Source organism: Podarcis filfolensis, assembly GCF_964270895.1.
Source record: "Podarcis filfolensis genome assembly, chromosome: 5".
Classification (NCBI taxonomy): domain Eukaryota; kingdom Metazoa; phylum Chordata; class Lepidosauria; order Squamata; family Lacertidae; genus Podarcis; species Podarcis filfolensis.
The window spans coordinates 96,071,389-96,098,678 of NC_139608.1; the positions used below are offsets into that span (position 1 = coordinate 96,071,389).

Here is a 27,290-nt window from a genome sequence, read left to right on the forward strand (position 1 = left end):
TGCTCTTTATTCAGCTCATAGTGGTGAGGAGGAACGAATGAATGTCCCCTCAAAGTATCTGCTTTATATACATTATTTACACAATGGGCTGCACATGATTGGCTAATTCCGGAATTCTACTGTAAGCCAATCAGGTTGTGGATTTTCTATCTGGAGCATGATTGGGTGGTTCCTGCCAACCAGTCATACTGCTGCATTGTTCTAGGACCAATCAGACAGCTGCATTCTGAATCCTATTGTTCTAGGACCAATCAGACTGCTGCTACCAATCAGACTGCTGCAGTTTGGATCCTATTCAACTCAGTACATAACACCCCCCCAGCAGCCCAGTGTCTTCTGCATCTAACGTTTGTCATCATCATCTATTTATTTATTCCCTGCCTTCCCCCGCCCCCTAAACACATCTTGATGATATGCAAGGAGCCTCCCCCACCCCCACCCCCGCCGCCCAAGTCCACTGCAGGGTCTCTGGGGTGCAATGTCTCTGCTCCACACTATTCTTGCATTCAGTTGTAGCAAAACCCCAAAGTAGCACAGGTGTAAGGTAAAGGTAAAGGACCCCTGGACGGGTGGGAAGGGCCTACGATCCTGACACATGCTAAACTTTCAGATCTATGTAATTGATTAAAAAAAATACACTTGCTTCAACATTGCAAAGTATATCCCCCCCCCCCCCCGCAATACGGAAATTAATTTATGTAAGGAAAATAAGGCATGGTGCTGTGTTAATTTAAATATAGGTAAGACATTTGGGACTTCATACTTTCCTTTCCTCCACAGTATATGATTATGCATTGGAAAAGCAAACATAATGACACAAGGTTATTACACATTTCATACTTCCATGTCAGAACAGAGTAAAATCAGCATGTGGCTTCTCCCATGCAATTATGTCACACGTATGCCCAATGTAGTGTGTACAAAAGAACATGTATCGAATATCAAATGCTACAACATACACATTGGTTGCATGTTATTTTGTACATATACAGGAGTGTTTTTTTATGTAAAAAAACAACACATGAAGCATAGAATTTGCAGTTCAGGTGTATGACACAATTCTCAGACGTGTTCCCTAAAAATAACATATAAAATGCTCAATTTTTTATACTCTATAACAACACTTACTGGCGGGGGGGGCCCATTGTTAGCTTCCTTATTTCTTCCCCCTCCTTCCCAAGTCTCCGTGTTAATGATGCTGTTGTGCAAACCCAGACCGTCTGCCAGAAGAAGGGTACTGGAACACTGGTAACAAAGGGCGTATTGCCTATATCCTGATTAAACAGGCAGTGGATGCAAATTCTAGGACATAGTTTCTAATGCATCCGTCAGGGATTTCTTATTCTGCAACTTTGTCCCTTGTCCCTTACGTGCCAACAAAGCTGTATGAAACAAGTCATGGTGTGTGAACTTGCAGTCTTCTCTTCCTTCTTCAATGATGTCATTTAACATTCCTACTCCCATTTTTTTTTTTTTTTTACTAAAACCTCTGAACCTGTATGGAGCTCATTTTATTCCTCACTGAGCAAATGCGGCCTGTGTCCAGTTTTTAAAATTAAGAAACAGGACTTTTCTCCAGAGTAGATGGCAGGCCTGAGATACACCATCTCTCTCTAGAAATGAAGCACTGCTTTAGGACAAAATTAGACCTGATGGCAGCAGACACAAGAGTACATTTTGGCACCTGAGGCAAACCACAAATGACATCCAAGAAAAAAGGGGAACAAGGCATGGAATAAAGATCACCATGGACCATGAACCAAATGAACAAAGCAATAGGCTGTCATTAAACTGCTGTCATTAGCAGTATTATTGTTAGCACAGGTTTGAAGATACATTTGTTAGTCCATTTATCTAATGGTGCTGTATGCATGTTCAGGAGTCCCACTGCAGAATTGCAAGGGACCCTGAGGGTCATCTAGTCCAAGCCCCTGCAATAGGCAGGAATCTCAACTAGAGCATCTCGGACAGGTGGCCATACAATCTCTCCTTGAAAACCTCAAATGAAGGAGAGCCACCATATACCTTGAGAAGGTTTGGGACCACATCAACCCCTAAAACACTTTGATTGGTGCCCCCTGTCTCTTAGTTTTGTCTGAAATGTTGGAGGTAGAGACATTTTGCTGCCTGAGGCAAACCAGAAAATGGTACCCCCTGGGAACTGTAGTTTGTTAAGAGCATAGCTGGCAAGTGTCCCTTATTTGGAGGGACAGTCCCTTATCCCAGCGCCGTGTCGCGCTGCTGTTCCTTATTGATGGATGTCCCTTAAATTTCCTGGGTTTCAAAGGAAGCAGCTCCTCTCCCTCCCTCCCTGCCGGCCAGGGAGGAGGGAGGCTCCAACTGTGTTGCTTGGCTGCCCGGCCTGCCCCCTCTGGCCTCCTCTCACCAGCCTCAGGCCCTGGGAGTCCCTCCCCGCTGGGACTGGCAGGAGCCTCGGGCCCTTCTGCCGCCATTCTCCTCCCAGCCGCTGAACTGGGCGTCTCTGCCTGGGGCCTCCCCTCTGCCCGTCACCGCCGCTCCCACTCCCGCTAGGCCGTACTGCGGCTGTGCCGCCAAAGGACCCAAATGAGATGGGCAGCCTGGCATGGTCTATGAATTGATGAGGAGCCTTGAGAGGAGAGCGAGGGCAACCATAGAGAAAGCAGTTCAGAGAGAGGAGGAAGAGGAAGAGGCGGAGGCGCAGGCAGGTGTTCCAAGGACTACAAGGGAAGGACCGCAAGCGCTTCTCCCATAGATTTGTAGTGGTAGACTAGCATAGATGGTCTGATCTGCGGGTTTAGTTCAGGTGCTATTCCCCCCCCCCCCCACACACACACCTGATGGAACTGAGAGCTGCAGATGGAGCACGAGAGAAAAGATACAGAACTGCAGCAGCATCTTCGTAGCTTGGACTTTGTTTTGTGTGAAAAGTGGTTGCTGCTTGTAGTTATTTAATCGCAGTGTTTCATCGGCTGGTGTCTTGAGCAGCAACCTCTGGAAACGAAGGGCTAAAAACCGGCGTTGCTCTCCAAAATTATCTGGTCCCTTTTAACTGGTTGACTAAAATCCCTTATTTCGCCTTCTGGTCCCTTATTTTCAAATCTGTAAGTTGACCGCTATGTAAGAGTGCTTAAAACAGTCCTGGGAACTGCAGTTTGAGGGTGGCTAACAATAATCCTGGGAATGGTAGTTCGTTAAGGCTACTTAACAAAAAACCAAGCTACTGCAATGAAGGGGTTGGAGAAAACCCTCCCCTCAAAAAAACCCTCCTATTTTCAACCATCTGACTCTGAATACCTTTCTTCTGCACTGTACACACGTCCCCCTTCTTTTCCTTTCCATTTTTCCAGCCTCATAAACTATGAACCCCGAGATTTGGGATCCACTCCCAATGCTGGATTTCCGGGTGTTAACCGGGTTTGATGCATCAGCTACTGTTTGGGAGCGGCTGCTGCAAAACGTGGAGTTCACGCTGCAAGCGCCGGCAAAACTTGGGCACCCGTTTGGAGGGCCCCCCCCATATTTCGGGGTTTGTACTTAATGAGGGTCGTTTCCCCCCCCCCTTGTGTGGCGTCCTCCGTTTTGGAGGGCAAGGCATGGCGCGTGGCAAGTTTCTTGCTCCGCTCCCGGGAGACCCAACTTCGGGGCGCTTGGCGGCGCCTCCTCCCCTTCCACGAGCCTCTGGAGCCGAGGCTGGGCGGGACGGGAGAGCTTCCCTCCGCCCCCGGGAGGCCGGGCAGGGCGGCTCTCCGGGGCGAGGAGGTGGGGAAGCGCCTGGGCTGGAGCGGAGGATCCAGTGCGCGCGAGTGACGCTGCGGTAAGTGAGCCCTTGGGGCGCTTTCTCCCTTTCCCCGCTGCTCCCGCCCGCCATGGCCCCGATCCTTTTCTCACGTCTCTTCTCGTCCGTCTGCAGGGCAGCTGTCACTTCGGCTGGAGGAAAGGGGCGCGAGGGGAAAGCGAGGTAGGCTGAACAAGACTCGGGGGCGCCCATCGGGGCAGATCCCTCTTCTGCTTCGATCCCGGGGTCCTCTGCAGGAAATGATTGCATTTGCTAGGAATGGTCTGCAAAGGGGATCAGCGAGTGGTAATAGTTCAGATGGATTAACTGAACACCTAAACTGGATTAACCTGCTCAGTTTGGGCTCCAACTCAGAGCTTCCTCGGAGCGTAACTTTATTTAATGTGACACAGAAAGGTCACCACTAAATTAAACAAAAAACAAATTCAGACTTCATCCCTAATATGAATTATTTCCTCTTTTTCAACTAAGAGGGCACCCTGATTAATTGGCGGGCAGAGTTTGTAAAAGATGGTGATTCTTTCTAAAACGACGACAACATTGCTGGCAGGTGCCATCTTAGAAGAGGAATTCTTCTTTTTGCCTCAGGAAAGGAGGGAATGCCTCTTGCACACTCAGGTCTGCTGTGCCAGGTGCCATTAAAGCAAAATGCCTTTTCTTGGTTAATATTCAAATTTACGTATAAATAATAAGATCAGATAGATCAAAATGTATACAATTAACAATACAATTCAACCCCTAAGGCCTGTTTGTTAGTGTGATAGTTCTACAAATGTTACATGCTTCAAAGGCAAACAGTCTCTCACTGGCTGTGGAGGAGCTTTGCTCGGCTCCAGTCGGACGCCATTTGGCCTAGAGAGAATAGCAAAACACAATAGTCTGCCCTGGAGGTAAATTGTGGCGTGCAGGCCCTGTTCTTATTTCCTGGATTACACTTGCACTTGTTGGATGAAAAACAGGAAGAAGAACACTCTTGTGAGAATGCTGCATGTCGACTCCCTCTAATAGTGAAACCTCCTGCAATTTCACCTGCTCTTCTTATTATTTTGGTCTGCTTTTGTCTTAGAGTCTGACAACAACGTATTTGTTCATATTTCAGCTAGCAGTTTGTGTTTTCCTGTTGTGAAAAGAAAACCAGGGTAGCAGGTTTTCCAGAAGCAAACCCTTCTCTTTTAATATAAAGAAGATTTGGAACTAAGCAAATCAGAATGTTCAGTTTGCAGCATCTCTAAATTTTGAAAGCTTAAAAAACGCAGGCGAACTCTTCCGTGGCCAGTGCAGCATTATCCTTATGCAGAATCAGACAGCCTGCCTCAGATAGCATATTATTGCAGAACTATTAAAGGGTGGCAATTGCCATTTATAATAGTACTGTAATATTTTTACCATCATTGGGGCACTACTTGGATTTTATTCCTCAGGCACCAGAAAGTCTTGGGTCATCTGTATTTTCCTTGTCTCCAAAGATCAGTTGTAATTGCTTTATCAAGCCTCACCACTAGTCTAGTCCTCTCCCATCCTCCCACTTCTTTTCCATATTTGTAGAATTAGAAAATGTAGATATAGGCTGTGTACGCACTCCACCTTTAAAGTACATTCAAAGCACATTCTTTCCCCCAAATAATTCTGGGCACTGTAGTTTGTGAGGGTTGCTGAAACTGGTAACTCTGTGAGGAATAATTTACTGTGCCGAGAATTATTTGAGGGAAATGACGAGTGTGTTTTGAGGGTAGAGTGTGTACATCTTCAGGCCCTTTTCAGAATGCAAAATGCATATTGCAAACTCTCCTTCTCAAGATGAATTCTTAAAGCAGCAGTTCTTAAAGCACTTCCCTTCAGAATGCTCTCATCTTGGGACAGGGCAGTTAGCAAGATTGAGAGCATAGCTGTCAAGTGTCCCTTATTTGAAGGGACAGTCCCTTATTCCAGTGCCATGTCCTGCTGCTGTCCCTTATTGATGGATGTCCCTTAAATGTCCCTTAAATTACAAAGGAAGCAGCTCCTCTCCCTCCCTCCCCGCCGGCCAGGGAGGAGGGAGGCTCCAACTGTGTTGCTTGGCTGTGTTGCTCACCCAATAAGAAGTCTAAGAACGACTGGGGGGTGGAGCTTGCATGTCTTGTGTGTGGCTAGTTAATGCAAGCTGAGGGGGCTTTTGAATGCTGGACGCCATTTTGTTGCACGTGCTGCTGCAAACTGTGCAGTGCAAAGCCAGGCCGGGGAGCCATCTTAAGTTGAGGCTGCATATGCCTTGTGGTGCATGTGATTCAGATTCTATTCAGTTGAACCTCTGGTTACAAAGTTGGTTGGACAGTGTTCTCGAAGCTACCATCATGAGTTTGGCCAGACTGCAGGAGGACAGGAAGACTGGAGTGCCTGGAACAGGTGAGACTGCAGGTCCCTTATTTTGGCTGCTGGTCCCCTATTTTCAAGGCTGCTGGTCCCTTATTTTCAAATCTGTAAGTTGACAGCTATGATTGAGAGGCGGTCTCAAGCTTCTGCACTTCTTCTCCTGCCATCTTCTAGTCCATGTACAACACATGTACAAAACAATACCTAAAGTGGGAGATACTTCTACAGATGTGATTATGGCCACTAGCTTAAATGACATTTTAGAAGGATTAGACCAGGTATCTTCAACCTTTTCAGGCCCAGGACCCACTTTTAACCCAAACATGCATTTCTTAAATCTTCTTTGCATGATGGTATTTTCCCTGTTGCAACCCATCTTGGATCAGGCCACAATGCACTAGTGGTCCTTGATCCACCAATTGAAGACCAGTGGATTAGATAATACTAATGAAGGATGGATTTCTTAGCAGTGATTAGCAGGCCATGAATGAAACCTCCATAGGCTACCACCAGATACTGGAGACAATGACAAGGTTGCATGTTGTCTTCATGATTGGCTGCAAACATCCAACCTTCTCTCTGGTTACTTTCAGGATAAGCAAGGCTGGGCTACTTGGAACGTGATTTAGGGAGGCATTTCTTCTGTACGTTCTGTGTGCAGTGGAGGGAGGAGGTGCACAAGACTCCCCGGCAGGTTCCTAAGAGTTAAATTGCGGCTGAAATGTGTGGCTCAATTCCAATTTTTCAGAACACTCCTAAGTAATTCCCCATTGCTAAATACTCCAGAGGAAGCCCCAGACCCAAAGTTCTATGTCACGTGAATCACCATGGTTGGTATTCTGGGGACAATCAATGCGGAAGGGATGTTGCCTTCCTGTATAGTTTGAGGGAAGACTGCATTTGAAGATCACGGGGTCTGAAATCCTGGAAAGCCCCTGTCACAGACCCTTTGGTGTCCGTCAATTTTCCCTGCCCTTCCTGATTTTTCAAAATTGAGACTTTGGGGGGGGGGGCGAGGAGTAGTGAGCATTGCCAGTTTTTTTTTTTGCGTGGAATGGGTATTTTGCTTTGCCCCCAGACCCCAAAGGTTCAGAGGTTCCTGGTGTAGACAATACTGAGCTCAATGGACCAATGACATAACCTGGTACATAGGAGCTAGCTAACCTGTGTTCCTGTGCCTATGAGTTTCTAAGTTGCCACTGTTAGCAATGCTATGCTTGCCTTAGATGGACTTTGGGGCTGAACCGACCGGGGCTTCTGTTTTCATTATAGCATGAGGCTTCATACACAACCACCTGTTTCATCTGATTAGGAACTGGAGTGAAACAGTGAAGCTCATGTACAGTTGGAATGAGAAAGAACGGAAGACGAGACACATTTAACAAGTTGAGAACGGAGATAACAGAAATAAAAAGAACAAACCCAACCTGTTAATTAGGGCATGACATTTGATTATAAAGTATAATCAGTATTTGCGCCAGCATCAAAGCAGAAACATCAAGCTACTGAAAGAACAAATAGGAGTCAGACTTAAGCGTTTCTAAGGGTAATTATGCCTCCTTGAAACGGGGGGGGGGGGTGCTTGAGGGAGGCAGTGCTAAACTACTCCTCAAGAAACCATCCTTGGACTCGGAAAATCTAACTCCCGGCCAGTTGCCAGTCTCCCCTTCTTGGACAATGTACTTGAGTGGGTGGTTGTGGACCAGATCCAGGGGCGTAAGAAGGGGGGGTGCAGTCTGCCCCAGGTGCCACCCTGACGGGGTGTATGTGTGTGTGTGACAAAATGGCGGGTGGCACACAGCGGGGCCTGCAGCGTGCACGAGCCACGCGTCTCGGCACCCACAGGCTCTGTGCTGTCTGCCCGCTGCCCCCCCAGCTGTAGGGCAGCTGAGGCCCCGTGTGTCCCATCCCTTCCTAAGGGCGCCCCATGCTCCATGCCTTCCCTATGGGTGGCCCGCCCTGCCCCCGCCACCCCAGGTGCCCAAGAGGCTTCCTCCACCGCTGACCAGATCCTTGCGCTCTTGGAGGAATCTGATTTTCTAGATCCATTTCAATCAGGGTTTAGGCTTGCTTTTGGCATAAAAACTGTTTTGGTCACCCTGTATGATTACCCTGTATGTTTCCTCTGTGAGGAGAGAGACAGGGGAAATGGGTCCTTATTAATTCCTTTTAGTGGCTTTTGATACCATCAACCATGGTATCGTTCTGGAGTGGCTCTCTAAGTTAGGGATCAATATCTCCCCTTTGCAGTGGGATGGTCGTTCCCAGAAGGTGATGCTTAAGGGAGTGTTTTTCAGCCCCGTGGAGCCTTTAATGTGGGGGTCCTCCGGGTTTGGTTTTATCCCTCGTGCTGTTTAACATCTACATGAAATTACTGAGTGGCATCATCCACAGTTTTGAAGTACATTTCCAGGAATATTGTGATGGCACTCAGCTCTAGTTCTCCTCTACATCTGCAGGTGAGGCAGTGGAAGTGCTGGACCAGTCTCTTGCCTCAGTAATGGTCTGGATGAGAGCCAACAAACTGAAGCTCAATCCAGACAAGACTGAGGGGCTGTTAGTAGTGCTCTTTTAGTGAGACTTAGTTATTGCATTTATGAATTAGGGGGGGAATCATGGAAATGAAAGTTATTGTCAAAAACTCTCTGTATAAGAGACCGCCTGCTCTGAAGTATTAGGTCTGTCTTAAGTGTTGTAGCACATCTTCTCAGAATTCTGAAACTTCTAAGAAGGCATAGAAGTTTATAAAGAGTTGTCTCATGCTGAGTAGGGCAGTTGGTCCATCTAGGCTGTGTACACATGGTACCTTTAAAGCACATTTAAAGGCCCTCAGAGAATTCTGATTGCTGTAGCTAACCCTTCCTAGATACAATTCCCAGCAACTACAGTGTCAAAACTACAGTGTCCAGCATTCTTTGAAGGGGGAAATGGGCTTCAAATGGGCTTCAAAGGTATAATTTGCAAGGTCTCAGGAAGAGATCCTTTTCTGCTGCCAGAGATCTTGCCAGTTGGAATCTGGGACCTTCTGTAAGCAACACGCTGAGCTTGTCTTTGGCCCCTTTCCTATAGAATAGAATAGTTTCAGAAAATACAGAAGTTGGTTGGTCCCAATCTGAAAATGTTTTCTGCTGAGGGAAATATGTTTACTTGCTTCCAGTGTTAGTCAACCAGGAAATAAAAATGAATATATTCACGTGACTTAAGAGTAAATAGCACTTCACCATAGTTGGGTGGAAGTCACTCTTAGTGAAGCTCAGTAAATAGATTAGACCAGCCTTGCAAATAACAGTTCAGAAAGTGGTTTCATACTCCTTGTTTCACTTGCCTTCGTTTCTCCTCCCATGTCAGGTTATGCAACTTTATTTCTGAATGCAAGAATTTGTGCATTTCAGCATGTGTGCCTGTTACACAGGCAAGTGTAACTGTTTATAAGAATATGCTTTACGCTGTGTGTAAAACCAATGAGATATCTGGAAATATGGATGCTGTCAGGATAGAAAACATGGGGGCAGGGTCCTCCCTCCCCTCTAAATAGTGCCTTGAGGCAGTGTAAGAACCCCCCTTGGGGTGTATGGGGTGTTAGAGGAGGTCTAGTACCTCTGGTGAGGGACACGCCATGCTCCTTCGGGGGTAGTTTGTTCACCTTTGGTCCCCACCCTGCATTCAGCTCTCTCCCTTGGCTCCTAGAAGATGACAGCAGCCACAATCCCGGGAAATGGCTTGGAGTGGCCAGCTAAACCAAGTAAGGGGTAGCCATGCGCAGCCCCATCCTATGCCCTTTTGAAATGGGGTGTGTGTGTGTGTGTGTGTGATGTGGGTTGTTTTTTATTTTGATTCTGTATTTTGTGGATTTATATTCTGATTTTTTTCTGTGAACCACCCTGAGACCTGCGGGTATCGATTCAACAAATGCATAAGGGTAGTGGGTCTCAGACCCTCAGGGAGTCAGGGACTGCATCCGTATGCCAAGTCAGGCTCCGGTGGACCAAGCAGGTGAGACCGACAGTGGGGTCCAGAGGTCAAGAAGGCGGTTTCTGCCCAAGCTGTAGACCAGGGGTCGGCAAAGTTTTTGTGGCTTGGGCCGATTCACGGTCCTGCAGACGCCACAGTGGGCCAGAGTGTGCATGCATGCACAAACACTATTTATGGCACCCCTTCTGGCGCAGAGGAGGCGTGCGCAGCTTCCCATTGGCTGCAGGAGCTTCCTGCAGCCAATGGGAAGCTGGCCAGCGCCGCGGAAGGCAGTCCCCGCTCTTTTCTGCGCCCGTTTAGCGCGGCACACGGGAGCCAACCGAGCGGGCAGCGGGGGTCCATGGGCTGGTTAAACAACCCCCATAGGCCGCTTGTGGCCCATGGGCCTTAAGTTGCCGACCCCTGCTGTAGACAGAAGTGAGGGGCACTTCACATGTCAGTTGCAACCCTCTGTTAGTGAAATCTTGTGTCATCTATTCAGAGGTATGTCCTGCTGAGTTCAGTGGTGCTTATTTACTGGCGGCAAGTGTGCGCAGGATTGCAGCCTAAAGCTGCAATCCCATGGAACTTCAAAATAGCACAGTGAAACGTCTGAATGAAATATGCATTGGAATGGACTACACATAATAAGCAGGCAAGAATCAATTTCCTATGTCAGCCAGAGTAGTATTGCAGAGCAAGGATGAGATAAAGAAAACAAGAGGGAATGCATGAATGTTCATTGCAGAAGAAAATCTGCCCGAGAGTTATTCAAGCTGTGTTAGGAATTGTTTTAAATATAAACAGTGTTTCAAGGTCACTGAGGTTGATTTCTCACAGGAAATGGCACAAGGAAGGGATGAGACGATTACTGTTTGTGACCCTTTAGGGAGCTAACTGGGGGTGGGGGAGAAGATCATGTGCCCCCCCCATCTGAGATTTTATGGTTTTGCTGTTGTACAGAAAGTACCTAGAGAATAATGATATTTGGAATATTTAATTATGTTTATTCTCACAAGATTTATATACTGCTTCATTGCAATAAAGTCTCACAAAGTGGCATGCAAACAGAATAGAGTAACATTAACAGTGAAAAACAATTAAAAGCAACTATTTAAAGCATTTAAAAATAATTAAAATCAATGACAAGCTGAAAACTAGGTTAAAGCACATGTCAGCCTTCTATATGTCTGGATGGGCTTGCCTGGACAAACATGCTTTCAGCAGCCATGGAGTTTCAAGAGTGGTTGGTGCGACACTAACACAGCGATCACTTAGAAATGTGGAGCAAGTTTGATGTGCTTTTTACACGAAGCTCCATACATTCCCCACCTCATTTATTCAAAAAAGGGATCCTTCTGAAATGAAATAGGGTTGTATTTGCTAAACTGGTGATGGTATCATGTTTTTGGAACAGCAGCATATGCCCTGGACCACATATGCAAACAGCCACTCAGTTTGTTCCCCATTAAAATTTGTGGTTTGTGAAGACACATGACCAAATAATACTCACTCGGTCAAAAGGACAAAATGGAAATACCTTTCTGTCATTACTTAAAACTTGCTAAATGTCAGTTAATATCTCAGGTATGTGTGGTTTTGCGGGGGGGGGGGGGGAGGCCAGTAAACTTAAGCACTGTTTGTATTTTTATTTGTTCTGAACAGACCTGGATGAGAGGTTGGTTGGATTATTTATTAACAATATAAAAAAACAGTTTAACACAACTTAAAACTACAAAAATAAGGTGGGTCCTAAAAATATACACCTGAAGTGTCCAAAGCCAGGGTGAGCAGGTGCATCTTCAGCTTTCTCCAAAAGCTGACGCACCTCTGTAGGAAGGGTGGCAACATGAGAACAAACAGGCCTTTTCTGTGCTGGCTTCCTGCTTGTGTGGGGGTGTGGGTCAATGTTTCATTTGTTCTTGTGTATTTTTGTTATTTTAATACAGTCGTACCTCGGAAGTTGAACAGAATCCGTTCCGGACGTCCGTTCAACTTCCAAAACGTTCGACTTCCAAAGTGCGGCTTCTGCAGCCAATCGGAAGCCCCCTCAGACGTTCAGCTTTGAAAATAACATTCGAAAACCGGAACCCTCGCCTCCAGTTTTTGATCATTTGGAAGCCAGAACGTTCGACTCCCAAGGCGTTTGGGAGCCGAGGTACGACTGTACTGTAAACTGCCCTCGAATGAAGGGCGGCGTGTGAATTTAATAAACAAATAAAATTTGGACGAATTGAAATTACCGAGTCGTCTTGCAGGGCAGCCCCATGTAAAGCGCATTGCAGTCCATCCCTTCTGGAAGTTAGCAGAGCATGGGATGCAATGGCCAAGCCATCGCTGCCCAGCGGGGCCATAGCTGGCAGACCATCCAGAGCAGGGATTAGGCATTCCTAGCCACTGAGGCTAACTGGGCCTCCAGCAACACTGATGAATCCAGGAGCAGTCCCAGACTGCGGACCTGCTCCTTCCAGGGGAGAGTAATCCCATCCAAAGCAGGCCATCTTCCCACCTCCAGGACATGAGGACACAAAGCACCCCAGTCTCTGCAGGATTCAGCATCTGTTTCGGGATTCAGGTGTACCTAGTTTTGGAGGAATGACTTTCAAACTATGCCTTTTTGGAAAAAAGAAATGACTGGGATGCTAGGAAACTTAAGTTGGTCTCTGACTGCCATCAAGTCACCTGTCTTGAGTGAAGGAATGTCCTTTGGATTGTATGTTGTCACCAGCTCTACTCCTGGATCTGATGGATGTTGGGTAGGGCTGGGGAGTGCTTCTAGGGAGGGGCTGCTCTTTATCAAGCACAAGGCAACCGGAACCTAACTAACTGTGCAATAAGAACTGTAAGTTGAGCTTGCTCTTTCCCTCCTCTTCCCTCCTCTTCCTCTTTCCTCTTATGTCATGTATTTCTATGTTGCAAATCTGGGAGCAGGGACCATTTTAGTACAAAAAGCATGCCCCATAAATAAGTCAGTCAATATCCAATGCGGCAGTCCTTCGATGATATTTACGCAAGGGGAATTTTCTCCCCCTCCTCTCCACTGCAGAGGACTTTCAGGAAGAGGTCTGCAATGTGGCATGGGCGAGCTGCAGAAGGAGAGGTAATTGCATGGGGAGGATTGGATGAAGACTGCATTGTGAGAGCAAAGCTACCTTCATCTGGTTCTCCCAACCCTCAGGAGAAGATTTTCAGTGTGTGTCTAGGTGTGTGTGATGCAGGGGTCTGGGGAATCCCCTTCTGGGAGTTCCCTTTTTTGAGCAAGAGCATGGGAGGAAAGTTCTTAAATACAAACAGTTCAGGCTTCCAAGCTTGTATAGGACTACCTGTGGAATATGCCTGTTAATTGATGCTTCTGAACCCATAGCTCCCTCCTCCAGAGCAGCTCTGAAGCCCCTTTGAAAACAATGCTAGTGATGACAATGTAAGTGGGTACACTTATCTGTGGCACTCCAAACTAAAAAAAAGTGCCCTGCCTTTGATTTTCTGGTGTATACATCCGTCATGCAGATTTAGATACGGTGAGGAAGTTAAGCTTTTACCACAGTGCATGTGAAGAATGCTCTAGATTATGCCTTTCTTCACCCTTGGTTCTGTTTCCTTCCAAGATACTCTCTTATAGTGCTGCTGTATCCTTGGGTCACGGCAGACTGTACCATGCTTCTGCTGCAAGGGGACATCTTCCAGCTGATTCTGTCAGTGGGTTCCCCGTTCTGCTTCCTTCGCTGTGAACAGCACTGCTCCTCTGGAAGATCTTCTGTTCCTTAATGGGGCTTTGGGTAATAGCGTGGCATCGTGCCTAATGTTGGGGCGGAGGAAAGCTTCAAAAGAACTGTGAGGCGTTGCCAAATGCGGCATTGTGAACCAGCAAGAAGCCATTTTCAGGACAATTGTCAAGTCATAGCAATTTCGGAACAGATGCTGTGATGAATATTTTGATAGCATCCGCCGGATACAGAAGTGATCTCACCAGACAGTTATCTGAAAAGTAATGTAGACAAGTGGAATTCAGTTGTGCTCGACGAGCCTGGACTTACGGCGCTCTCACTCTGCAGGGTGTCTTTAGTAAGAGAAGAATTAATCCATTTTCAAGCATGCAAGTCGTTTTTCCGACATGTCTGGCTTGGTTCCAGGAGAGGCTGGGCCTGCAACATGGTCAATATTAGTTCTTGTTCTATAGCTTTACTGTTACTGAACCTAAGAATCATATACTTACTGATATGATATATGCATTTAAAGTGCTTGAAGGCCATCACATATATTATCTCCATAGTCCTTACAGCCACCCAATATATTTGAGCAGTTTTATTAGCCACTTCTTGCAGCTGAGAGAATAGTGGTGTTTCTAAGGTCCTCTTTTTCAGTCGCCGGCTGAGGTGAGATCAGAACTGGGGGCTGTCTCGATTACACAGAGCCACCGAGCTGCGTCACTTCTCTGCATGCTAAACTGTTCCACCCTCATTGATCATGGGGCACCAGTTTAGGCCTCCTTCCAAAAATGTGTGTGGGGGGGGGTACATGGTTTGAAAATTAATTCCAGAAGCAAATAAAGCATTTATCTTCCATGCTATCAGCATTCATTTAAACCGGGCCACCTGGCCACCTTGGAATCATAAATCTGCATCTCCTCTTGCTTATATCTTCCTTGCTTTATCATTTTAAACTAGTTGGCTGGAAAAACGGCATGCTAACTTGCAGCTGAATTCTGGACTGCGTAAGCAAATATCTGTGTTGGTTTATTAGCCAAAGGGAGGGTTATATTACCATAACAGGTGTGAGCTGGCATATGTTGCGCTTTGCAGTTTTGCCCTGATGTTGTAGGACTTGTTTGCATGTCTGATTTCTGAGGCACATGGGCTTATTCTCAGTCCTTTTCAGAGAACAGTTTTGGCTTTGTACAAATACAGACATTTCTGCTCTTGTTTTAAACACGTTTTTAAAATGTTCCCGCAAGAGTCTCAGAATATTCTCACCGGCACATCATAAATAAATAAATAACACACTTAAGGGAATTATAAATAATCACTATGAAAAGGAATGGCATGGGAGAATGGGTGAGTGAAAATTTGAACCCTGGTCTAGGCCGACACTAACTGGCCCGTTTTGCAGAACATGTTAAACCATAGTTTGAAGTGATTTAATGTGAATAAGCAATGTAGAGCAGCCTGCTGATTCCCCTATGCTTTCTTCAGCGTGTCTGGGAGGAAACAAACCAAAAGTTGGTTTGCTGCTATAAGCAAACTAGTGTCTAACAAAGCTGGAGCTGGAGTGGAGTGGAGCTCATTGTTTTGAGCTGAGCTTTTTGACTACATTGCTCATAGAAGCCTAGAACTGTAGATCTGGAAGGGTCCACTTGCTTTAAAGTAGGAGCCAATGTGACATGGGAACAAGGCTGCAAAAATGGCTCTTTGCCTTGTAGAAAATTCGAGGCCTAAGTTAAAGTCTAACTTGATATCAGAAACGATAAAATATGCCACCGCTCTGTGACCCAGTGATCCCAGAGATTCGATGCGGGTGGCTTGTGAGGGGACCTCGATGGTGATGGGAAGCATCTAGCTTCCACAGGTTGCTGAAGATGCACCTTTTTACCCTGGCCTTTGAAAATAGAAGAATTTGATCACTGAGGCTGATCCCAACAAGATTCGGACCTCCTCTCCCTTGGTCTGCTGCAACAGACAAGATGCAATGGAGCCAAAGGACACAATTGTCATCAAGTCAAGCAGATGCTGTAGCACGGATGCACTCTTGAAGTCCAGAGCTCAGTTCACCAGTTTATTCTGGGTTGCCACTGGAATTTGGGTGGTTCTTTGGATATATTTAAGAGCAAGCTTGTTGCAGCAGATGTCTTCAAGCTGATTTCAGCTGCGTGATATGAACGACCTGTTGGTTTTGTGTTGCCAATGGCACAGATGCATCTCAGATGGTTCCTCATATAGGCTGTTATTCAGGTCAGCCATTCTGTCAACAAAAAGCTTTAGCAACAAAAAGACAAAAGTGTCGAGAAGGGGGCTGAATTTAGCCTCTGGAAAAGAAGAGGTGTACGCCTGGCAAAACAGTTAAAGCGACAAGCAAACAGTGTCTTACCAGAGACCCACAGAACACTCACTCTGTCAATGGTAACTGCCAAGCAACAGCTAAGGATGGCTGAAAAGATTATTCGTTTTGCAAAACTGAAATATGCAGTTAATGGGTGGAATTAACAATAGCGCTAAGGAGATCACTCTGCAAGTGCAGGCATTTCTGCTTGGTCTGATGGAGCAACCGCCCCTATCCACTGTTTGTGGGGTTCTTCCGAGCCCCCCAGCCAACTTGGGGAAGGTGCAGTGGTAGGAAAGGGGAGGGGAGCACCATCAGTGGCATAGCGTGGGGGGTGCAGGGGGGGCCGGCCGCACCGGGCGCAACATCTGGGGGTTAGGGTTAGGGGGCGCAAATTACTTGCCTTGCCCCGGGTGCTGACAACCCACGCTATGCCACTGAGCACCATTCACTAGTAGGACTCACTCTGGCTCCCATGAGCACAAGTAGTTAGTTGAATCCAGCCCAAAGAAACTAACCACTATCATTAACACATTCTTGGGTTCTGCTGCAGAGTCTAACCTTAAATGCTAGATACCTGCCTTGTATTCAGAGAAAAATGTTTGTTCGTTTTAGCTGTAGCTGTGTGCCGAAGGCATTGTTAACCAATATGAAAAGATTACGTTTAATTTTATTACAGCTTCTACAGCTAGAAGAAGCCATGGCCCAAATGGGACAAAACTCCAGACACTTCCTTCTCTCCAGCCACAACAATGTCAATGCAGAAGAGAACAGTCACAACAGATCTGTAGACATCGCAGAGCAAATGGAGATGAATATCAGGTATCACATGGTATTAACATTCTGTTTTTCCTTCTGGTAACTGTTTGGTTTTTAAGCTTGTATGAGGTCAGTTCTTACAATACATGTTAGATGAGTAACTAGAGTGAAAATCCAGTGTTGTCATTTCTGATGATCTGCGTTATCTAGACCTCATCATGAATTATCTAGCAGTCTTTCCCGTCTCCAGGTCACAAATAACAGACATTCATAAGAAGCCCAGCTGTTGCAAAGAGCAGCTGACAAAGTCATCTTCACTGCATTCTCTAGATACCTTGTCTTTTAAAGCTACTTAACCTACTGATCAGTGCATAAAACACTCTCTCTCATTAAACTGTATTTTTGTTTGGAAGCTTGGAATAACTCAACAGCAAAACACACTTATTTCAAAAACGTGCCCCTTATTTTTCTAGTGGCTGCCTGTTCAATTTTACCACACCTTGACATAAGAATATAAAGACTGCAGAACCCTGTGACACACCAAAGATGTAGCCTTGCAATTGAGTTCCCCAAAATGTTTCTAGTCGATCTGCCCACATGACACAGAACAAAGAGGAAAGCAACACTGTTCTCCAGTTTACAAAAAACTTGCGTACTCGTAGGCAATTCTTGCCACGGGCAAGTGGTCATTTACTAGCCTGTCTTAAAGACTAATGGTGGAATCCAGTGCATGTTACCTTGGGAGAATTTTGGCCCATTCTTCTTTACAGCATTGCACCTTCAGTTCATTGAAGTTTGCTGACATTTGTTTATGCATCGCTCTCTTAAGGTCCCGCACAGCATTTCAATTGGGTTGAGGTCTGGACTTTGACTGGGCCATTGCAACCCCTTGATTCTTTTTCTTTTTCAGCCATTCTGTTGTAGATTTGCTGGTGTGCTTGGGATCATTGTCCTGTTGCATGACCCAATTCCAGCCAAGCTTCAGCTGTTGAGCAGATGGTCACACATTTGGCTGTAGGATACTTTGGTATATAGAGGAGTTCATGGTCGACTCAATGACTGCAAGGTTCCCAGGTCCTGTGGCTGCAAAACAAGGCCAAATCATCACCCATCCACCACCGCACTTGACAGTTGAAATGAAGTGTTTGTGCTGATAGGCTGTGTTTGGTTTTCACCAAGCATGGCACTGTGCACTATGGCCAAACATCTCCACTTTGGTCTCATCTGTCCAAAGGACATTGCTCCAGAAGTCTCATGGTTTGTTCAGATACAACTTTGCAAACCAAAGCCGTGCTGCCATGTTCTTTTTAGAGAGACGAGGCTTTCTCCTGGAAACCTTTCCAAACAAACCATACAGTGGTACCTTGGGTTAAGAACTTAACTCGTTCCACAGGTCTGTTCTTAACCTGAAACTGTTCTTAACCTGAGGTACCACTTTAGCTAATGGGGCCTCCTGCTGCCGCTGCACCGCCAGAGCACAATTTCTGTTCTCATCCTGAAGCAAAATTCTTAACCTGAGGTACTATTTCTGGGTTAGCGGAGTCTGTAACCTGAAGCATCTGTAACCTGAAGCATCTGTAACCCGAGGTACCACTGTACTTGTTCAATCTTTTTCTAATTGTACTGTCATGAACTTTAACATTTAACTTGCTGTTAAATAAATCATGACACAGCGTAATATGTCATGTGTTGTTGTTCATCTGAGGTTGTATTGACTTAATTTTAAGACCTGCTAAGCAACAAATGATTGCTGTTATGTCCCAATATGTAAAACCACAGAATTCAAAGAGGGTGCACTTTCTTTTTCCCGTGACTGTAAATAGGGTTTATATTCAGTTTCGGATTGCAGTCTGACAAATGTTTTGTGGCATAAGCTTTGCTGGGTTCCTGTCCCCATTATCAGACAAATTCTGTGCGAATCCAAATGCTTATTGGGCACCTATCAAATACTTTGCTCTAGTACAACAAAATACTGCAATAAATTCATTTAGTCTTTATGGTGAGGAAGACCCACCTCTAGTCCCAGATTCAACTCTTAGAATTCACAGTTGAAATGATTTTTCTTGAGACCCTGTCGAATTGTTATCAGTCAGAGGAAGCAATTGTGAGCAAGATGTGATGGTGATCTGACACAGGGTCAGGCCACATCATATGCCCATCTGCTGTAGGACATGTGTTAGTGGCAACAGACAGTCACATTGACTGCTCTGCAATAAGGACACAAAGACAATAATAATTCATAATGTTATCTTCAGCAAGCATCAAAGAAGCTTTTTAGGTTACGTAATTGATAAGACCTGATCTAATTAGCACATTGCTTTCCCTCCCGCAAGAGAATTCTGATCTACAGCAGAATTGGATTTGTATGGGTTTTTTTTGGGGGGGGGGAAATCAAATTCTGACCTCTGACAATCCAAATTCTGTATCCCTTAATTATGCAAATTAAGGCCGTATGCAAAATTTGTCATAAGGTACTGCAGCCCTACCTCAGCCCTTGTCCCTCAGCCATTCCGGTGGCTATTTAGATTTTTAGTGGCTGTTGCCTGCACATTTTCAAACCTAGCTTCACAGAGTAGTAAATACAGACTAGAAAGTTTTTTTAAAACAGAAAATTCTCAGGAGGCTGGTTTCCACATTATGTGCCAGTTTCTCTACCACAGAATCAAAGCATAGACACATCCCTGCTGAAACCACCATGGTTTGGCCCTGCCAGCGTTTTGTGAAAGCCTTACATGGGAGCAATGTTGTAATGATGTTTCAAGGGGTCGGACAGTTAGAGGCGGTTGTTCTGTATTTAATTGTGATGTTGCTATATTTTATTGTATATGTTTTTATTTATCTTGGGAACCATGTAGCTGAAAGGGAGGATATGTAAACCTTCTAAATAAATACAGGCACCCACCCACCCATCCCGATAAATAAATCTATTCAAATCTGGAAATGGCAGCAGAGAGCTGGAGGGTCCTCGTGGCTTGTTCCCCAGAAACCAAAGATGATTTTTTCTGTAGTTTAGGACTCTGGTGTTGGCTTGCACACTGCCACCCCCCCCCCCCCGCCACTGTGTGGCTTCTCCAGCCTCTCTGAGGTCATGGTGCTCTGAGGGGTGGCAGCTCTCCTGGGAAGAACCCCTTCTATATCTACCAGATGAAGGAGAATGTTCAAGGTAAAGAGAAGATTTAGAATGCTTTAAAAGAGCTGCTGGTTCCAAAATGGCACGCGGGAGCTCTCTGCTCAACAGCGGATGGGCGGGAAGTTGCTCCTGGCCGGAGGCTCTGCTGTGTGGCTTCCCTGCTCTCCCTGGTGAGATTGCGGGCAAGGGGGAAAGGAAGGGGGCCTCTGTTGCCCCTTAGATCACCCTTCCAAACAAAAGTGGGGGGGGAGAAAACAGCTCCCCAGTTACACACATTTCACGTCCCTGTGGAACGCCCTCCCACCAGATGTCAACTACCAGACTTTCAGAAGACATCTGAAGGCAGCCCTGTTTAGGGAACCTTTTTTTAAATGTTTAATAGACTATTGTATTTTAATATTCTCCCCAAAGTGGCTGGGGAAACCCAGACAGATGGGCAGGGTATAAATAATAAATTATGATGATGATGATGATGATGATGATGATGATGATGCATGGGGGGGCCTGGAACATAACCCCTGCCTAAGTGGGGAGTTGCCCATACATAGAATAGCCTAATGGTGGCTTATTAGACTTCAAGGGGTGGAAGAATCGCAGCAACTTAGAGATTTTAAAAAACCATTTATTTATTTAGTATTATTATTTTGAAGAATTGCTCTCAAGAACTGCCTTGCTTGATCAGGTCCATTTGATCCAGCATTCAGTTCCAGGCAGCAACCAGAGCATGAATACACTTGTTACTTAACTCCAAGAATCTGGTACTTGGAGGCATCTAGCCTCAGTATGTGAACATTTCATATAGTGAGTATAGCCACTTAAAGCCATCTAAGCTAGCGGCCATCACCCCATCAGATGGTAATGAGTTCCATCAGTTAATTATATGTCTCCCATCGCTGTTCCTTTTTCAAAAAAACGATAAAGTCCCAACATTTAGCTGTTCCTCATAGGGAAGCTGCTCCAACCTCTCGACCATTTTAATTCTTTTTCAACTCCCTTATATCATTTTTGAGAGGGTAACCACAAGCTGCGTATGCATTATCTATGTTCAGTCATTTATCAGTTAAGTTGTCTGTTTGCCTGTTAATTTGTTCAGCATTGGGACAGATCTATAATGAAGGATCATCTTCATGTGTGTTCAACATTTCCAGGGCTGCAACCCAAGTTGGACATCAGCTTGCAATGATAGGGGACGAGTGTAACAGGATGTACACTGGGAAACGGGAGGATTCACTGCTTCATCTTGCAAAGGGGTAAGGTCCGCCTAGGGTTTTTTTCTGTATTCTAATTCTGAAATGCCTCTTTCAATAGCAAGTGCTTTTTAAATGCTCACCAGTTCATTCATTCGAACAAACAAACAAACAAACAAAACCTCTCTGCAAGTAGAAAATGTGCATGGCAAGGCGTGGACAAGGCAATAAACTTTCTTTGTAAGTGTTGCTACTTTTTATTTGCATTGTGTGTTTCATCTTTAAATGTAGAGTAACATAAAAAATAAGCTACCCAACCTGAAATTGCAAGTGTTATGTTCCATCCTACCACCTTTATTCCCTCAGAAGGGAATAAATTGCCTCTTTGCCTCAGTGCCTAGAAGAGTCCTCATGGTGCCCAGGTGCTCACATGTCTGCAGGATTGCAGTTGGCCACTTGACCAGGGTGCAGAACAAATAATTATTCTGTGAGCTGCTGTCATGCCCATTATGTAATGTGCTTTTAACTTGTTCATAAATGATCTGCAGTTTGCTTATAATACCCAGTTGTTTAGGGCTGTAAAAACTAAATGAATTGAGAGAAACTTCAGAGGGGTCTCTGCAAACTAGGTATGGCAAGTGTGGTTCCGTGTAAGCAAGTGTAAATTAGTGCACATTGGGGCAAAAAATACTAATGGGGTCTGATGCTGGAGATGACTGAGCAGGAAAGTGATCTTTGGATTCTGGTGGATCACAGTGAAAATGTTGATCCAGTGCAGGCATAGGCAAACTTGGCCCTCCAGATGTTTTGGGATTACAATTCCCATCATCCCTGACCACTGGTCCTGTTAGCTAGGGATGATGGGGGGTTGTAGTCCCAAAACATCTGGAGGGCTGAGTTTGCCTATGCCTGATCCAGTGTGCATCTGCTGTGAAAAATGTGGATGCCATGTAAGGGATAATTAGAAAAGAGTTTGAAAATAAAACTGCCAATATCGCAATGCTTTTATATAACTGTATGTGGCTTGAAAGCATTTGGAATGCTGCATGCAGTTCTGGTTGCTGCACCTCAAAAAGGATATTGTAGAACTGGAAAAGGTTCATAAAAGGGTTACCAAGCAGATGAAGGTACTGGAGCAATTCCCCTAGGAGCAAATGCTACAGTGGTGGGGCTCCTAAGCTTCGAAAAAGGTCAAGGAGTAAAGGGAGGACATCAAAGAACATTATGCATCCCTGGTGTGGAGAAAGTGAGCATAGTTTTTATCCCTCCCTCATAATACTAGACCTGGGTTTGTCCAATAAAGCTGAACGTTGAAAAATTAAGGGCACACAAGGGCACACAATTTCTTTGTGCAGAGCATTGTTAATCTATGGAATTTGGTACCAGAAGCTAGGTAAAGGTACCCCTGACCGTTAAGTCCAGTCACGGACGTCTCTGGGGTTGTGCGCTCATCTCGCTTTACTGGCCAAGGGAGCTGGCGTTTGTCTGCAGACAGCTTCTGGGTCATGTGGCCAGCAGGACTAAGCCACTTCTGGCGAACCAGAGCAGCGCACAGAAACGCCGTTTACCTTCCCGCCAGAGCGGTACCTATTTATCTACTTGCACTTTGACGTGCTTTTGAACTGCTAGGTTGGCAGGAGCAGGATCTGAGCAACGGGAGCTCACCCCGTCGCAGGGATTTGAACCGCTGATCTTCTGATCGGCAAGCCCTAGGCTCTGTGGTTTAGACCACAGCACCACCCACAACCCTACCAGAAGCTAGGATGGCTTTAAAAGGTAACTGAAGAAATTCATGGAAGATAAAGCTATGAATGGCTGCTTGTCATTATAACTATGATGCCTGCAGAATCGGAGGCCGTGTGTGTCACGAAGGGGAGAGTCCTGCTTCTAGATAGGCTTCTAATAGGCATCTGGTTGGCCTTTGCGAGATCAGGATGCTGGACTAGAGAGTCCTTTTCATCTGATGAAGGGCTGCTGTTACATTCACATTGAAGCCACCAGGTGCCTTATAGACATTGTAGACAACTGCAATTCCTGGCCGCCGGTTTTTGTTTGATCGTCTGCAAAGCTGAATCATCCATGTGCTCACATTTGGCACAGGTTTGACTTGTAAGAAACTGTGAATTTATATGTAGATATTTGTATTGTCTATGCTACATATCTATGGCCAAACTATATGTGACATTAAATGTAACTGCATTTAATGTGCAATTCTGTTTTCAATGGCTAATAGTACCAACCTGGAAAAGATCATTATAAGGGATCATTATGGAGTCACAGAAGACAGGTTAAACCTTTCTGCCCCTGCAGAAGTCCTGAGGAAAATCCCTTCTCTTTGCACCGAGGGGTTTGTGTGTGTGTGTATGTGTGTTCCTCACAATGCCAGTAGCACCTCCAGAGGAGGGATTTTGATTTTGCTCAGGATTGCAGAAAGGAAAAAGGATTAAATTCTTATTTGTACCTGCTGAGACCACCAAGGATGTATTTAATGTTATGTGACTTCTAGTCTGGCCAGCTCCCATCATTCCTTTGTAGTCTAGTTTACAACCAAGAAACAGAATCCAACATTCACCCTGCAAAGTGAACTGAGAATGTCAATGGCAGCCTTCACAAATAAAACAGCTTCAAAAAGTCATTTGCTTCAGAGAGGGAAGAAATGGGAAGTCACACTTTCCAAAGTCAGTTTCTGATTTGCTTGTTTGATTAGGTAAAGGTAAAGGGACCCCTGACCATTAAGTCCAGTCGTGGCCAACTGTGGGGTTGCGGCGCTCATCTCGCTTTACTGGCCAAGGGAGCCGGCGTCCAGTTTCCGGGTCATGTGGCTAGCATGACTAAGCCGCTTCTGGCGAACCAGAGTAGCACACAGAAACGCCGTTTACCTTCCCACCAGAGCGGTACCTATTTATCTACTTGCACTTTGACGTGCTTTCGAACTGCTAGGTTGGCAGGAGCAACGGGAGCTCACCCTGCCATGGGTATTCGAACCACCGAACTTCTGATCGGCAAGCCATAGGCTCTGTGGTTTAGACCACAGCGCCACCTGCGTCCCTGCTTGTTGATTAGAAGCATTGTTTGATTAGAAGCATTTAATACTTTATTTGGAGCTCAGGATACATTTCCATAATGCCTGTTTAATTTTAAACTAAATTCTAATTCTCCCAACTATTTTGTTTCTCAATAGGATGGCAGCCAACGTTTTTCACACTTGTATCTGGAGTAATTTTAGAAGTATTATGAAAGCCTTTGGGAGTTTTTTGAACAGTGGCTGGAGAAAGAAGATTCTTGACTGTAACTGGGTAAATTTCATATTATTTTGCATTTGCAATTTTTCGACTGAGGGGCTGGAAAGAAGAAAAAAATGTAGTAAAAGGGAATTTGGAATCTTGCAGTGCAGTCCTATGCTTGTCTCCTTGTAAGCTGAACTCCATTTAGTTCAATGGAGCTCACTCCCAAGTTAAATAGAATTGCATTGTCAGCCTGCAGTACAGCCCACTTTTGTGCTTTGGCCTGATGGTTTTCATAGAACTGAACTATAAAGGTTTGTGGCTTATACTGCTATTAGGTTCCTGCCCAATTTTGCTTGTGTTTTCTTGAGAACTATTACAGTAATAGCAAATCAGGATGACCTCCATATAAATGCATAGACCGTTGCCAGTGAATGCCAGAAAAATGTGTGCTTCCCTGTAACCCCCAAATTAGTGCAAAACAGGATTTATGGGTTGGATCCAGAGAGGCAGTCTGTTCTGATATGCTTACTGAGAAGTAAGCCCCACTGAGTTCAATGAGATCTCCTCCCAGATAGGGGTACAATCTTGCACTCAAATTCTCATTAAAATCAACGGAACTTAAGTCATGGCTATCTTTTCACATCAGTCTCAATGGGTACAAAATCCAACCTAATGTGTTATGCTTTGTGCTGGCAGATCCTGTATTAACTAATTACTCTTTCCTCCTCCGTTTTCCCTAAATTTCCAAGGGAGCAAAAAATGATGATTGTAGGCTTTCTATATTTACCTTTTTAGAAAAGTTCTTGAAGGGGTTATGGGTGGTGTCCATCGCAGCACTGCCTAAGCCCATCATCATAATAATAATACCTTTCCTGTCAATGTACAACCTGTGTACAATGAAATTAACTGAGCCTCCCTCCCCCCCTACAAACACTCAATCTCATTGCACTCTGTGTGCTTGTCACACAACACACCAACCCCGAAAGTCAGTTGCACTATAGTATTTTCTGTTCAGCAGCCTAACAGCCCACGGACAGAAACTGTTTTTTAGCCTGTTGGTACGACTGATTATACTTCTATATCTCCTGCCCGAGGGTAGAAGATTAAAGAGGTGCTGGCCGGGGTGTGAATCGTCCCTGAGAATTTCCTCACTCTTCACTTTGTGCCCTTGCCGCCAGCAGTGAAGAAGAGCAAAGGCTTTACCCTTCAATTAAGCTTGGGAACGCTTCCATCAAAACTACACTTGGTAGATTGGTTGGTCCTAACAAAGGCATTTCCTATGATTATTTTTTTTATAGCAGCACTAGCATTGCGCAAACAGGGAGCTTTTCATGTGGGAGAGAATCCCAAGATGTGAAGAACAAACATTTTGCTGCTCCTGAATTCTGAACTGGTGCAGCTGAGGAAGTACATGGTGCCCACGTTGCTGGACTCCAACTCCCATTATTTATTTTACAAATTGATAAACCACTCCACAGCCTGATGGAATCAAAGCAGTGCAGTGTTGAGAAGATAATGTGCAAAACAAGCAGATTCAAAAAAGCATTGAAAGCATTCCTACAAGCCATAAAAGCATCCCTATAGTTGTGCAATTAATATTTTGTAAATGACTGGGACACACTTCTGGGGAAGCCTTCTTAAACAAAAATGCCTTTGCTATGAGGCTGAGGGGAACTGGAGTCCAAAACCAGAGCTGCAGGTCAGCCACCCTGGAACTACTGCAGGTGATTTTCCCCCTGCTCTCATTCTCTAATTCTTGTGGTTTTTAATCAGTTTGTTTATTCTTTTCCTAAACAGATTCTTTGGGTCCCTCTGAACTGCGTGTGCCAGAAATGGTGGCCAGCTGCGCTGCTTGCTATTTTGATGTGGGGTCTGGTCACTTACGGACTGCAGGACTAGTCGAAAGAGTTGCCAATTGAAGGTCACTGCTGGACTCTGACCAATCTTCAACTCACCCAGGAGGTGGCATTTGCTTTGTTTGTTTTTTAAGAAGTTGGCTATGGATAACTTTTTTCTATTTAAAATGTAGGCTAGTGCTGGGTCACTGCTGTTTTCATACTTTTAAAATAAATATTGATATGGGGTTGTTGCTGGATAACTACCTGAATTGCTTGTTTTGAAATACGTATGTTCAAGTGATTCAAGTCTGACTTTTATACTAAAAGAGAGGGGTTTTTTGTTTTGTAAAAGGGAATTTGGAAAGTTGACAGAAGGGTATGCTGGCCATCCTTTTTAACACTTGCACTGTAAAATATCTAATGAAAATTGGAGATCTTAAAAGACTTGAAAAATAAAACTGATGTTCCAAATCTAATTGCCAAATCTAATTACATTATTTCCTTCAACGTATGTTTGAGCGTGATCCATTCTGCACACATGCCATTTACGGATCCAGCCATCTCTCTCCTCTACTTTCATCCACGTACATCAGAGACTGCCGATATTAGTATTACGCCCATTTACAGTTGGTTCTTTTCTCCCTAGTGTCATTCTCTCAAGCTTTATATGGATATATGGTAGAATTGGCATCTGAAGTTGATAACACTCTTGAGCTCTTTTGGCTGGTAGCTTTTGACAATGTCTTAATGGCATACATACTGATTCTTACAGTGTACCATTGTCTTTGGTTGCATGAAGCCTCTGAAGGTCCTCATGAGGTTTAGTCCTCTGCTTGAAAAAATACAGACTTAAATTAGTGTTGGGGGGGGGCTTTTACTTTCTGATGCTGGTCATAAGATATAGTGGACTCTGAGAATGGAATGGGGGCAAGGTGGGCTTATGTGTGCTCGGCCAATGTGCACAGGGGCTCTGGTCGCCACCTGTATTCAATAAAGTTTATCAGGACAAAACTTGAAAATGATGTTGTCAACACAATA

At 45.1% G+C, this 27,290-nt stretch overlaps 1 protein-coding gene and 1 long non-coding RNA gene across 2 annotated transcripts in view; both read left to right on the plus strand.

Annotated features, from left to right (window-relative positions):
* The window catches only part of LOC310763600, a 62,711-nt gene that overhangs the window by 9,328 nt on the left and 26,093 nt on the right, over nt 1-27,290 (plus strand). The window lies entirely within an intron of this gene.
* LOC310763562 (uncharacterized protein) lies at nt 3,661-26,728 on the plus strand. Its single transcript, XM_083616070.1, has 6 exons — nt 3,661-3,796; nt 3,893-3,940; nt 16,791-16,933; nt 21,149-21,250; nt 24,369-24,483; nt 26,212-26,728. The coding sequence occupies exons 3-6, from the start codon at nt 16,812-16,814 to the stop codon at nt 26,311-26,313; spliced, it is 441 nt and encodes a 146-aa protein (XP_083472196.1). The 5' UTR covers nt 3,661-3,796; nt 3,893-3,940; nt 16,791-16,811; the 3' UTR covers nt 26,314-26,728.